The sequence below is a fragment of the Apteryx mantelli genome, chromosome Z (genome assembly GCF_036417845.1).
Source record: "Apteryx mantelli isolate bAptMan1 chromosome Z, bAptMan1.hap1, whole genome shotgun sequence".
In the NCBI taxonomy this organism is placed as follows: domain Eukaryota; kingdom Metazoa; phylum Chordata; class Aves; order Apterygiformes; family Apterygidae; genus Apteryx; species Apteryx mantelli.
In genome coordinates, this window is record NC_090020.1 from 9808676 (window position 1) to 9822534 (window position 13859).

The 13859-nt window shown below is 45.6% G+C and overlaps 1 protein-coding gene across 1 annotated transcript in view; it reads right to left on the reverse strand.

The window, feature by feature from the left end:
• Positions 1-13859, reverse strand: part of LOC136995361 (neuronal acetylcholine receptor subunit alpha-7-like) — a 57224-nt gene that overhangs the window by 25081 nt on the left and 18284 nt on the right. The window contains exons 3-8 of the mRNA XM_067315984.1: positions 11288-11332; positions 10180-10289; positions 7472-7551; positions 5213-5380; positions 2694-2888; positions 1297-1383 (exon numbers count right to left, since the gene is read on the reverse strand). Coding sequence (XP_067172085.1) covers positions 1297-1383; positions 2694-2888; positions 5213-5380; positions 7472-7551; positions 10180-10289; positions 11288-11332 — 685 coding nt within the window. The remainder of the gene's footprint in view (positions 1-1296; positions 1384-2693; positions 2889-5212; positions 5381-7471; positions 7552-10179; positions 10290-11287; positions 11333-13859) is intronic.

Genomic DNA, 13859 nt, shown 5'->3' on the forward strand with positions numbered 1-13859 from the left:
TTGCACACAGAGGTGACCTTCCCCTTCTGCAGTTTGTATCACACTGAACCTCAAAAACAACATGAAAGCAAGACCTGCATTTTCACTGTGCCTGGCAGTGTTCATAATACCCAGCCAGCATCTTTGTGGGCCAGCTTATTGGTATGACAGCCCCATAACAGGCAATCAGTCTCTCCTAATGCCTCAGTTTATCTTGTGGAACAAGAGTGAATCCCTCATCTGCCTCGTTATCTGACCCTCCAGAAAGAACAAACTAATGAAGCACATGATTAGAGCACTCTGTCTTTCCCGTATGGCTTTGGGAAAATCATTTAATCCTTCACAGCTTCATTCCTTGCCTAGAAAAAGGGAAGAATGATATTTCTTCCAGCTCCTTCTCTACCCTTCCCATCCATGTCTGCTTTATCTGCTCAATCTGCAAGCTTTCTGGGGCAAACACAGTCCTTTACTGTGTGGGCATGTGTGTGTTCAGCACTTGGTATTATGGGCCTTCACCTGGAGCCTTCTGATACCACCACGGTAAAAATAAAAGTAATAATCCACCATTCTGAGTCCAGGTAAGGTCTTTTAGATGTTTCCATGACTGCTTCTTAGGCTATAATAAAAAGGCTTATATGGCATAAGCTTGGATTTCTTATATTGTCTTCCAGGGCAGTTACAGTGGAAGTCACCAAGAAGATAATCTGGTCAATAGCTTTCATCAAATGTTAGAAATCACCACCACACCAGTGATGTATTTGAATTTCGACTGCAATCTCTTGAATTGCTCTTGGGGTAGACAGAAGAGAGGAGGAGGAGAACTGGCAGGGAGAGATGCATAAAAGGAGGGAAGGCAGGTCACGTGGGCAAGGAAAGAATTTTTTCCAGCCAGCAACACTGAGATTTTCAAAAGCTCTGTGTGGGACCTGCTTCATTCAAAAAGCTGCCGAAGCAACTTTACAGCCAGGCGCAACGAATCCAGAGCCAGGGCTGAGTATTATTCCAGTATTCACTCCGTGCCTGTGCCCTGAAGGTGCTGGGTCTTCAGCTTTGCCCACCTAAACCTCCAGGTTTTGTGTTAGTCCTATGTCCCCTGCACCTTGCAGTTACCAGCTTATCTGATGTTTTCAAAGCCCCTTTGCAACCCTCATGTAGGCTCTCTTCATATGCCCAAACAGTGAAGGCCCAGACAAAGATTTACTCCTGACACTGCTGAAATGCAAAACTCTATTAAAAAAAGATTCAGTCCTCAAACCGGCTTTGCACAGCTCTTAGGAAGTATCATAGGGTGTGCACAGAGCGACAAAAGCAACCTACCTATCAGTTGGACTGAGTCAGAAGTTGCAGGCATGATCTCAGCCACGAGCAGCATGAATACAGTCAGGGACAGCAGGACAGTGATACCTGCAGGGAATGAAAATAGAGAGGAAGGATGAGGAACGTGATCTCTGCAGCTCCTCTTACGATGTCTGTGCTGATAAATATAACCTTGTCCTGATCTACAGCTAAGCCAAATGCATGGCTTTGTGCTTGTCAAGACAAATGAGAGCTTCTGCCAAGTGAGAGTATCTTTGGATGCATCTTTAGCCGCTCTCTTTCCCCTTGTCTCAATTACTCCCAAAACCTTGTTCCTCTTAAAGTGATGGAGAAGTCTTTGCTGCTGAATGAAATGAAGCTTGCAGAACTTGTAAACTGTGCTGTTCTTGCAAAACTGGGCTCAAGCAAAGCCCAGCCAGTTTTTAAGAGCTTCCAGAGACTTCACAGTCACAAGTAATCTTTGGCTGTTGCTCATTGTATAATGCCCTCCGTACAGCTGCAACCTGATTTAAACGTAGCTCTTTGTTTATTTGTTCCCTCTGGAAAGGCTGTTGCAAAAACTCGCCGTTCTGGTGCTGAGAAATCACCTTCTGTTTCACAGCCTGCACGAACTTTATGCCCTATTTTTTGTGTCAGCATCGCCTTTTAGCTCAAATAATTCTTTTTCTTGACTTCCCCCTCTTCTTTATAGACAGCAGTCCTATTCCCCTTAGTTCTTGTTTTGCTTCACGGAAGCCAGGCCACTCAGTTTTCCAACTGCTCTACGGACCCTCAGTGCGCTTGTTCCTTTCTGAATGTCTTTGCCCTGACCAGTTTTGTGCACAATATAAAAATTAAGATCTCACCTGGGCCAGTTTTGTGTGTTTCCTGCTTTCCCCTGTCTTCTACTCTTGGAAGCACATATAATAGTAAATCACATTTAACTCTTCTTTGACTGTCACTTCTTTGCATTTATGGGGAACTCATAGCTTGGTGGTTTGGGGACTTGAGGACCTGGAAGATGAGAATCCAATGCCCAGTCACTGCTGCTCATGACCCTTCAGAGAGCCACTCCACCTCTCTGTAACTTAGTACATCCTAGCTGAAAAATGGAGCTAATCAGCTGTGAAATGCATTGAGATGCACTAAGGAAAAGAGCGACAGGGGAGAGAGTGTTATCGTTGCTGCCTGTGCCAGTGAAAAGTTTTGCCTCATCCCAGGATAAAATCAAAAGGATGATGTCAGTAGAAGTACGTAGCACAGTATGTGTGAATGTCTTACAGAAAGCTGTTACCCTGATTTCTCCAACCAAACAAGTGCTTCAGCTGCTCCTCCAGGGAAATCTTTTTTATCAAGCACCATTTATTTCCCATTTTATGGAGAAGACTTAGAAAGGAAATGAATTTTTTAGCACTTACCTAAAGAAATCTTCTCTCCTGAATCAGCTGGCAAGAGGAAAACAAGCAATGCCAAGGCAGATATCAGAACGCATGGAATCAGCAGGTTCAAGCCATAGTAGAGTGTGCGTCGGCGCATGGTGACGGTATATGTCACATCTGGATATGGTTCTTTACAGCATTCATAATACATCTCGTTCCTCTTTCCTGGGACACCTGTAGAGAGGGGAGATCAGAGCAGTGGGGAGAGGTATCCCTGGAAAGGGGCCAAGCACATGATGGTTTATGGCACCTCTAATCACGTGGTCTCTCACCGGAGCTGAAGGACCTCCAGGGACCACGTGGTCTATCCCTGACCACAAACAGATCCAGCCCTACGGAGGATGTTCCTGGCACAGGCAGCAACAGCCACCTTGGTGCTTCAGTATTTTTCGCTTTAAGTTGTAAGCCAGCAATGGGGTGAGAAAAAGGAGACAAACTGAGCCCTGTCTTGACCACTGAAGCAGTTGTTCCCTCACAGAGGATCTAGTGTAGGGGTGTGAGCACGCTACAACTACCTCCAGACAGTCTAGGTTCAGACCTGAGCGGGCATCTCGTCTGACTCCTGAGGTTCAGTCTGAAGGAAATGGAAGGGATTTCTCCCCACCCCAACCTCCGTGGGGTCTCTTACTGCTCAATACTTCCAAATATCAGACCCAGGAGTGCTTTGAAGTGTCTTGTGGCAACTGAGAAGGGAGAAGAGAAACCCCTAAGGCTGTCACCAGGCAAAAGTCATCTTCTAACACTATGGCCACAAGGATGAAAACATGGTGAACAGATTAAGGGGCAGAAGGGACAAAGTATGTCTTTTTTCCTCAGCTCGAAGTTGTTTGAAAGCTGAAATACATCACTACAGGGTTAAACCAGCTGTTGTAACTCTTAGTATGTCAGTGTCTTCAGCAACCTCTGAGGCAGCTGTGCAAGATTCCTGCTGTTCCTAATCCTGCTTCTGCATTTTCTGAGGGTTTTTTTCATGCCTTTTGAGTACTCAGAACCTGGCTTAGCCACAGAGACTCATTTGGGCTGAATAAACACAGTTCTGACCATCCCAGTCCCAACAAGGAAAGATTTGCAAACAGTGGCCAAAGTATAATGCAGCAAAACATACCTTCTGCCTCCCTGCAGAAAGCAAATGGTGACAAAGGGAGGATGTCATATTCACTAGCCCATGCAGCAGATTTTCTGCAGGACAGGTGCCGCTAGTGGTTATTTTTCTGTCATTCTCTTATATAGTACTTGCTTTGTTTCATCAGGAAAAACAAATATGATATGACTTCCGTTTTCAAAAGGGGTGTCGAGTTAAGCTTAAAGTCTGTCACCTCTGAGGGTTAAGAAACATAGCTGTCCAGCACAGCTGTACTGTGGATTGGCCAAAGTGACCAGGTTGCAGAAGACCCTGCTTGGCAGGGACATCTAAGACTCTGCTTGGCAGGGACAGCAACAGCACAGGAAATGTCAGGGGAAGTTGGAAGACCTTTCCTGCCACCATTGCTTACCTCCTTTTTGTTTCTGCCCACATGACAGAAGATGCTATGGCGTGTTTGTTCTGGCAGGAGCGTGGCAAAAGCTCCATAAAGGATATGGCCGTGGCTGGCTTATGGTGTTAACTATCACTATAGTTGTATGGGCTAGTTAAGGGTCAGCTCTGTCCGTGCCTTATCTGGGAGGAAGACAGATAAATCCAAAGCCAGTCTCTTCATCAGATACACAAAGCTACCGGACAGAAATAGCCACTATAAAGGAGTATGTGAAAGCCAGGACTGCTCTGAAATGGACTGATTTTAGGAGGTCTCCTTGACTACGCATTTGGACTAGCAGATGAAAGATCCTGTCTCTGAGTTCTCTGTAGGGTGGTCTAAGCTCTGTTGATTTCCATAGCATTGCTTCTGATTTAGACTTACATCAGTGAGTTCATAATAAGGCACTAGGAGCTAGCTCTGAATAACTAATTCTGGGCATAGGATCCTCTTTTTAAAAACACAGGTGTCTTCTGAAGCACAGAAGAGAACAGAGATATCTTGAGCTGCAGTTATTTGCAGGAACTGATAGACACTTTGATCATTTTCTGGGCGAGAGGAATTCATTTCTGTAAAAGCTCATTCCAATTTCGCTGAAATAGTGTTTTTAAACCCAATCAGTTTTTGGCTGATGTGCTAGAATAGATGTGACATTATGCTCAGTGTGTCTGTATGAGACACAGATCCAAATTTAGTACTGACAAACTGCTCAAACACATCAGGACCAACAGATTCCATTTACGTACAGGTTCCCCTGAGCTTCATGCTGCTGCTGCAGAACACAGTGTTTTCAGACACATTTGAATGAATGTGTTTGAAAAATTCTCTCTGATCAGTGATTTTTTTTTTTTTTTTTTTGCTGACTTTTACATAAGAGCGTTTAACACCTGTATTTCAAACTTCCCAATTGGATTGCTCATTTCTCTGTACTTGGGTTTTGCCTTTGAAAATTAGACTATGGAAGATTTTAGCCCATCAATTTACCCACTAAATCCCATTCTCCATTTGAAATGTAGTTAGAAATATCAGCCTCAAGCATCTGCAGATCAAGTAACCAGCCACTGTGGGTCCAGGAGCCAAACTTCAAATCACACCTCTGCACATCAAAAGGGAACCAGCGGACGTCAATGTAACACGTGCTCTTCAAAATGCCTGTAGACAGAAATATGTGGAATCAAATGTGTGCAGGGTGCAGCCCATCAAATGGGGAGGACAGGGTAGGGGTACAGAGTACATGGGTGTCCAAGTGGTGCTGCTGGGTGTACCTGGACAGGCTTTCTAAAGGGGTTCCTCCTTAAGGCTTGCTCAATTTCTGACATGCTCAAAAGCCCTGAATTAGACCTACAATCCCTTTGAACATGTGTTTTTATGCTAAACCTTGCTCACTGGCGGCCTTTATCTTCTACACGCTAATCTGGGCCTTTGTTTTAACTCTGGATGTGTCTGGTTCACTCGTGGGCCTGCTGCTCCGCAGCCTTCACCTCACCTCACATGCTCACCATGCCTTGCCAAGCTCAGAGAAGAGGCAGTTCTGCTTCATCAGAAAACTATCTCAAATGTCGAGCTGACCCTACTTGTTTGGAATAACTGTTTCTGCCTGCTCCCTAAAACACCAACTAATGTGAATCCCACTTTTAAGTCATATAACTGAACAGAGTTTCGTGCTCCTCAGTAAGTGCTCAAGCTGTGCCTTTTGAAAATTAAATCTCCAAAGCAGAGGTCCTTTGTTATTGTCTCCGTCTACTGTTGCAAAGGCTGAGGATGTCGTTCATGATCGCTTCCCTGCACAAACAGTGCTGTTCTGGGGTGGCTGGATTCCTTTGGTTTGTTCCTTTATGCTCAGGTGGGTTTCCCTCCTGCTGTCATGGCCCTTTTTGGACTGGCTACAGGGAGTCTTTTCTCCCATTTTCTCATGAATCTCGGCTCCGCTCCCTTCCTTAACAACAGACTGCTGTCCCATTCTTGTCCGTCATCTCCGCTTCTCCGCCTAGCCATATGTACTGGAGCTTGTTTCTCTAATGGACAGCAACAGTGAGTACAGCCTCCTCTTGGAGTCAAGGGAAATAAAACTTTCATGAAGCTTTGGGAACACTCTTTTCCCTTCTGCAGTATTTTCCCATGTCTCAGTTAATCTAGCTGCTTCTGCGAGCTCTTGGTGCTGTTAAGTAGGCTGATGATGAACATTTTCCTTCAAAAATGGATTGGACAAATTATTTTACCAGCAGTTAAATTCTTGTAAGTAAAGATTTCCTGTGCTTTGCATAACAGATTTCCTTTACTGCTTATTCCTTAGCTTCTCTTTCCTTGGGGTCTTAAGTAAGCAGTTCTCCACCATGGAGTTTGCAGCTCACTCTGGATGCAGTCTGCATACGTGGTACCGCTTCTCCTACTCCATCGACAGAAAAGAGACTAGCAGGGCACCAGATCTGCCTAATACAGGCACCACCTGCATGATCTACCTAAACAGACCCTGGGGGCATGGAAAAGGCTCTGCCCTGGTGAATGCCAACTTTTTCATGTTGTCTTTTGCTCCCTGGAGAACAGCCTTACCCGCAGATCTGTCCCAGAGAAACCACATGAGTGCTTTAAGTCATCTCAGGGATAGGGATCACCAATGAACCTGTGGATATGCTTGGAGTCGGTCTGCCAACAGCTACCTCAAAAAGCTTGGGTGTTTCTTGTCCACCACAGCAAGCAACTGTGGGAATAGCCTGGGTGTTTGCTGGTAGGTCACACCTGCCAGGACCCTGCGAGCACTGGAGTCAGCAATACGCCTGGAAAGCAGGCGAGGACCAGAGTCTGGCCAGCTCTGGACTGGGCTCAGCCTAAGACTGCAGTACACAGAGGGCTTTGGTGGGAGAGCAGTGCTGCTCCTGTGACTCATCCTGTAGTCACAGCTCTCTTCACTCGCAAGAAAGAGCTAACCGGGTTGCACGTAAAACCTCCCCCTGTGATAATGTGCCGTGAGGGTGCACACCACCTTGCTTTAGATGGTACCTCTGCTGGGCTCTGAATGTTGGAAGCAAACTGCTCAGGAAATACATTTATTCGTTTATGAAGTGGAAATCTGCCACTAATAATGGACCTAAATCACTTCAGCAGGTCTGTCCCATAATAGATGGCTTGCAGAATTTCTGCCCACAGACTGCTTCCAAATGCTTGGATTTCATTCATAAAGGAAAACTGTTTGTAATTATTCAAAGATACACATTGATTTAAAGCAAACAAATGTGTTCTGCATACCTGGAGGAATATATTGACAGGATCCAGAGTAATTCACCAGCACATTTGTGTGAAATGTTGCATCAAATCTTTCATCAGCGCTGCAACACAATGAGAACAAAACAAAACCAAGAGAGAGCCAACAGACGTATGACTTCGGATGTAGTAGCTCTCAACAGAACAATACTCTTTTGTCAGAATTTAATGTACAGGATGTCTGAATTAAGGGCTGTCTTACGCCTAGGCAAAGGGCCCACCCCCATCAGTAGCTCACCTTCTCATAGACGTTGTTGGCCTGTGCCTGGGTACACTGGATGCTTGCCCTAACGTCCTTGAGAAAGGGAGAGGCAGAGCTGGTGATGTCTCAGGGCAAAGGCAGAAGGGAAGGGAGCGGGGGTAGTGTCCCGCCAGGAGTCTCCAAAGACCAGACAGTCGGGAGGACGAATCTTTTCTGGGACTTCTGTCAGAATCGGGCAGCTCACAGTGTAAATTAAGCTATTTGTTACCCAGGTCTGCGGGAACAGTCCTGCAGTCTTTCAGGATGCGTGGGGCCAGCACTTTGCTTCACGCAATGGATGAAAGCACTGGCAAGAAGCTGTTTTGGATCTGGGGCTTATATGGGGAGACTGACTGAGACTGTAAGAGCAGAAACCAGGTGAAAGGGACCAAGAAAAAACATTTCTTTAGATTCCAGCAATTCTGAGGTAAAGAAGCCATCTTCAAGGGAGCAAGCGTGGGGGCTCGCTCCAGAGGGTCTCTTGGGAAGAGGTTAAATGCAGAGCATTCCTATAGCCTGTAAAAAGGCTTTACACAGTAGCCCCTTGCTTATCACGGCTATATGCAGGTCGGTCATGTTTGAGCGTGACTCCAACGTTTTACTGGGCACGTCCTGTGTCACAGCCAGACATGAGTCCATCACGTGGCTGGGCATAGATGTAGCCCACTCCTGGGGCTCCCAGGAGATGTCACACAGCAGCGTGGAAAATTTGGACCCTTTGTTCCCCCTGTGACCTGCTCTTTATTCATGTCCAAGGAGTCCTTGCACATGACAGTAATGGGGGCAGGCTGAAAGTGAGGCAAACTGTGCTGGTGAGCGGAAAATGGCCTGCTGGTGTAGACGCTCCTGGCCTAAAGAGAAAAAGAAGTGTAGGAGAAGGAAACTATACTCAGGGCACAGTGCTAAGCTACTCTAATGTAAAAGAGTGAAGCACAATGACAGTTCTGTCAGGAGCTTTCTGTGGGCTTGAAAAACAAAATCGAATCACAAAAATTTGGGGAAAAGAGCACATGACTCAAGATGAGCATAAAAGAAACAGCACAAACAAATGGGCATAAAATTGAAAAAGCTGAGGTGATAACTAGCTAGAGACATAAAAGGCGGCAAGACACAATGGCATGAGTGCAAGTCAGAACAGGGGATGAACAGGTTAAAGAAGTGTGCATACAACAGACTCCCATTGCCACAGCTGATGAAATTTACTCTGGAGTAGTGAAGGAACTGGCCAAAATACTCCCCGAAGCATTAACAATTATCTGTGAGAGCTCATGGAAAATAAGAAAGGGCGTAGTGAACTTGAGATGATCAAAGAATATTCAGATTATCTTTTTTAAAGGGTGAAGTTATAGACACATCAGCCTAACTTCAAAGATAACAAGGTGATAACAGCTGGCATGGATTTGTCAAGGGCCAGTTGCATCAAATCAGACTAATTTTCTTCTTTGTCAGGACTGACTTACTGATTAAGAGGAGGCAGGAGATATGTCTGGACTTCAGAAAGCCTTTGCCACATAATGTTCTTATAAACAAACTAAAGAAATAGGGAACAGATTAAATGCCTGCTGGTTAGAGACTGAATCTCGCTGAGTTGTTATCATGGGCTCATAGTTGAACGGTGAGCAGTAAAGCTGACGTAAAGAATAACCGTTATACAATTTCCAGGTGACTGCAAGTTTCCTTCAGACACCTTGGAGTGAGGGCTTGGAACAGAAAATGGACCTTGGCAAACTGGAGAGACCAACAGAATGAAATTCAATCCAGATGACTGTGAAGTATTCCCCTTAAAACTGTCAGAGACAGACAGACATAGGAAAACCTGGTAAGGCAGCAAGTCTGAAGGACAAGGTCTGGAGTTTATGATGGATCAAAAAATAAGCCCAGAAATTAGATGTTAGTGAGCATACAAGCAGAAAACCCTCCTTCAGGAACATGTTAAAGGAAACGTGTGGGCAGGTGTGGAGATTAGTATATCACTCCATTGCACACTGCAGAAGTCTTGGCTAGAGTGCTGAATCCAATCTTGGCGAAAAAACAAATTGGACTGTTTAGAAGAGAACAGCGGTAATGGAAAGAGATTTAGAAAATGCGGATGATGAGGGAAGCACAAAGAAACTGGCCTTGTTTAGTCCAGGCAGGAAGACTAAGGCAGAAACATGATAATAATTTTCCAGGAGAGACACAGTAATTACAGGAAGAATATGGGTTCGTTGTTCTCTGTATCCACTGTGAAAATGGAAGGAAGACATCCACAAAACTATAGCAAAGGAGATTTAGTTTGGGTATTAGAAAAAAACTATTATCTGGCACTTGTTTTCTTTTCTTTTAATTGCTTCAAGAGAAGGAGGCAAAATCCCCAGGTAGGAAAAGCCCGAGTATTAGTGGAGCGTGGCTGATTTCCAGCATCTAGTGCTGTAGTTCCATGTCTCTGTAGGCTGTCACATATCCTGCTTACCTGTTATACAGAAGAACATCTGGCACCCAAATCTGATCAGCTGGAAATCGCAAGTTCTGCACCCCTGGGTATTCATACTGATCCCAAGACAGGTAAACATCAACCCAGTACTGTTGGAAAATATATATATGAGATATATGAGCTGGGAAAAATCTTCTAACCTATTTTTTAATATTAGGGGAACAGAATGGCTGTTACCAATAGTAATGCAGTAATGTGATAATAGTTACATAGCTTATAGTGATAGGCTTTAACAATTAAAGAAGGCTGGCCTGTATCCTGAAGAATTTACAAAGTGATGACTGGATGTTGTGTGCCATTATATTGTAATTTACTGTCTAACCCCACCACCGTAAGACCTGAATACAGATATTTCAAACCTTTTCTTGATGGATTGACAGAAACTCTGGTAGTAGGCTGGTGAACCAACCTGGTCTGAAATAACTTGGGTATCATTAGTGGTATGTGGACCACTGTCTGGCAATCTCTGATGGAAATAATTCAATTTGTTACAAAGATTTGGGAACGGGGGGTTAATAACCACCTCGCTATGACAGGCAAGCAAGCGGACTTTGTATCTCAAGGGCTTGCTTCTGATCCCCCTTCCCCCCTACACCAACACACACACTTAGTTCAGGAAAGGTACAGGTACAAGTTTTGTGCTGAACCTTGTGACTTGCAGCAAACCTCTGTGGCAGGGCTACCAGGGAAACAGTCACTGGTGCTATAACCATAGCCAGCCTCTCCTAGGGACAGGACACCCAGAGTCCTGTAGTCCTGCAGGATTGTCTGAATTCTGGATTTTTGCAGTAGGAAAGCTCATTTCTGTTGCAAATCCCAGCAGATCGCTGAGGAAGAAGCAGCCCATTCTGCTGTGCCCATTAACATGATGCAATGTTTGGCTGCTAATGTCATAGCAGAATTAGCTCAGTCATTCAAGTCTCCCACAAGCTTTTTGCTCCTGAGTTAACGTCTTTACAGAGCATAAGTCGCTCAGGAGATCAGTTCATGCCCCCACAAGAGTAGACCATACTTGTAACCACACAGGGCCAGCGGCAGACTTACTGTTAAGGAGGTTTTTTGCTCTTTATTGACACGGGTTACTCACCATCTGCAGCCAAGCATTTGTGATCAACACCTGATTCTTCTCATCCTTTAAACAAAAGGGAGAAGGGGAGAGAAGAGAAAAAGAGATGAGCCTCAAAATACAGTTTAATCACAGGTGGACGCATCACAGCTCTGTTCCCTTCAAAACCCTGATTCTTGGAGAAAATGCATGCAAACTCTATTGAGTAGACTGTGAGGTCAGCGCAAAATCACTGAATTGTGCCACATGACCCAGACAATTATCGCTCTCTTTGATCCTTAAATCTTACAAACCTCCTGCATTTGTTGTAACTGAGCAACATCAGAAGTGAAAATAATAGATAATGGCTGTTATTTTGCTGGAGACTCCTTACCAAATGCACAAGATTTTCTTTTTCATTAGATGGGCAAAACAAGATGATTTCCAGTACTATGCAGCATACAGTAATAGGAGAGCGTTTCCACTGTCTTGGCTACCGCTGCAAAACAATAGTGAAAGGATGCTGAAGGTGCTGTTCCTTTAGAGTCTCGGCATTATGTAACTTAGCTCATGCTGAAAAGGAAAGGCTGGTCTTGGGCAAAAGCTAGTATATGGCAGCAGACTGCAAACACTGTCTGATGGGAGCTCATGTAGACGCCTTGGCTCTGTACAGAGCAGGAGCTTTGAAGGTTCAGACACCAGCATGTGGAGGCTACAGCGAAGTGGCTCTGACTGGTGCCAGAAATGAAGAAGCCCTCACCTCGTCGGTCTCAGAGCAGTTTGGGGGAAGATGCGGGGATGGCTGTGGGGCCTGGCTGTGTTGCCGTCAGCCTGCAGGTGGAGAGTGACCACAGCAGCAGAGACGGAAACAGCAGCCTTGCCCAGCTACTGTGGTGGGACAATGTGATTAATGTGGTGAGATCCACTTCCCTCTCCAGAGAGAAATGCAGTCTGGGCAGAAGTGGATCCTCATGCTTGGGCCTGATGCCGCAGCTAGGGGCAGGCCTGGTCAATGCAGCCACACTCTGGGAAAACCGGATTCTTGGCTAAAAGGCCCAAAAAGAGGCAGTTTCCACCTCTACCTCAGCTCAGCTCTCTTGGGCACTTGCTGGAAGGCACCGCTAAGGCAGGAAATCACTTGTCCACAGCAAAGGCATATACCTTCTACCTGCGGTCCTCAGACCACTACCCCATTGCACGCTGGCTTGACTCCCCTTCCTACCGATACGTTGGAATAAACTACCTTCTTGCCCCCTGAAACCTACTATTTTTTAATTAGAGACAATCTTTATGTTCCATTGTTTTCTTCCCATTCTCCTGCAGCCAAAGAGAAGCATCAAACACAGAGCTCATGCGGAGAACAGAGGGGTTAGTTTCATTACAGGCAAGATGCAGAGATCACTGAAGCAGAGAGTTATGTTTTAGCACCAGACAAAGCTGCTGTGAAACTCTGTGGCAAACACTGTGAGCTGCAGCAATCAAACCTCAGGCTTCAATGCAAAAATATGTCAGTGCACGCAAGTGGAGTCACCAATCGGATGCAGTAGCTAGCACTCATAACAGGAGTACAGGAAGAACTGTCAGGCAGAGAGCTTCACCGAGACATGAATGGCCTATAGAATTTCTTAGGAAGATCTCTTCTGACTTCCTTGGGTCCAGGCTTTCACCTGATGAAGTTACTTTCCAGAGGTATATGGTGATCGTCCTGTCATGCTGGTTCCTAGCTGCCCTAGTCCTCTGAGTCTGTATGTGTTTGCTCTTAGGAACATCTGGTCCTCTGCAGTGTCTGAGGTGGCAGACACTGCATTGAAGACTGGCAGGTATTTAAACTCTACAGAGCACCCTGGGCATGTAAGCGCTCTGCGGTCATATTCAGAGGCATCTGTCAAGTCCTGCAGGTAGGTAGGGCTATCAAAGTCTCAGTCAACTGCCAGACTAGCTCTTGATCAGTAGTATCTCCAGCAAGCTCTGTTTGCTGCTACTGGGTGCTTAGAGCACCCACTTGAGCTTGGACACCAGCCTGCCTGTTGTATCTGTGGGCTCCATTCCTGTTGGCCCCAGCTCAAGGCATGCCTCCATTTTTGGCGGGGTCTTCCTAGAGCTGGCTGACATTTCCTTGACCCAGTAGGTGACTGGATCTGAGAGTCTAGAGACAGTCAAAGAGCTCCAGAGGCTCTTTCTGATACTCTGGAGCTTGCAGAGGCTGACTGAGCTTACTGGAGACATGTAAAAAATAAGTGTACATGTGGTTGCCAGAGTCCTGTATGCAAAGCTGTATGTTACACCACCATCTGTCCTGCTCCCCTAGAGTCCATGCCGCCTGTACTCTTCATTAGTGCTCAACATCCAAAAAGCCTAGCCTCCACAAGCACAAGATAAACTACATCCCTGAAGTAGTCTGGGCTTTTGGATTGGTCTGACCTTTAATTATATTACTTTTTGCAGTATTTGCTGGTTAACAGAAGGAGTGAAGCCAGAACTGCTTTATTCATTTTGGAAAAATTGTCGGTCTAGCCACCTCAAGCTGCATTCATGGTCTCCCCTCTCTCTCCCCCTCCAGCGCTACCCCCACAGCAGATAGGCAAAGCAGCTACCCATTAATCACCAGGGAAGA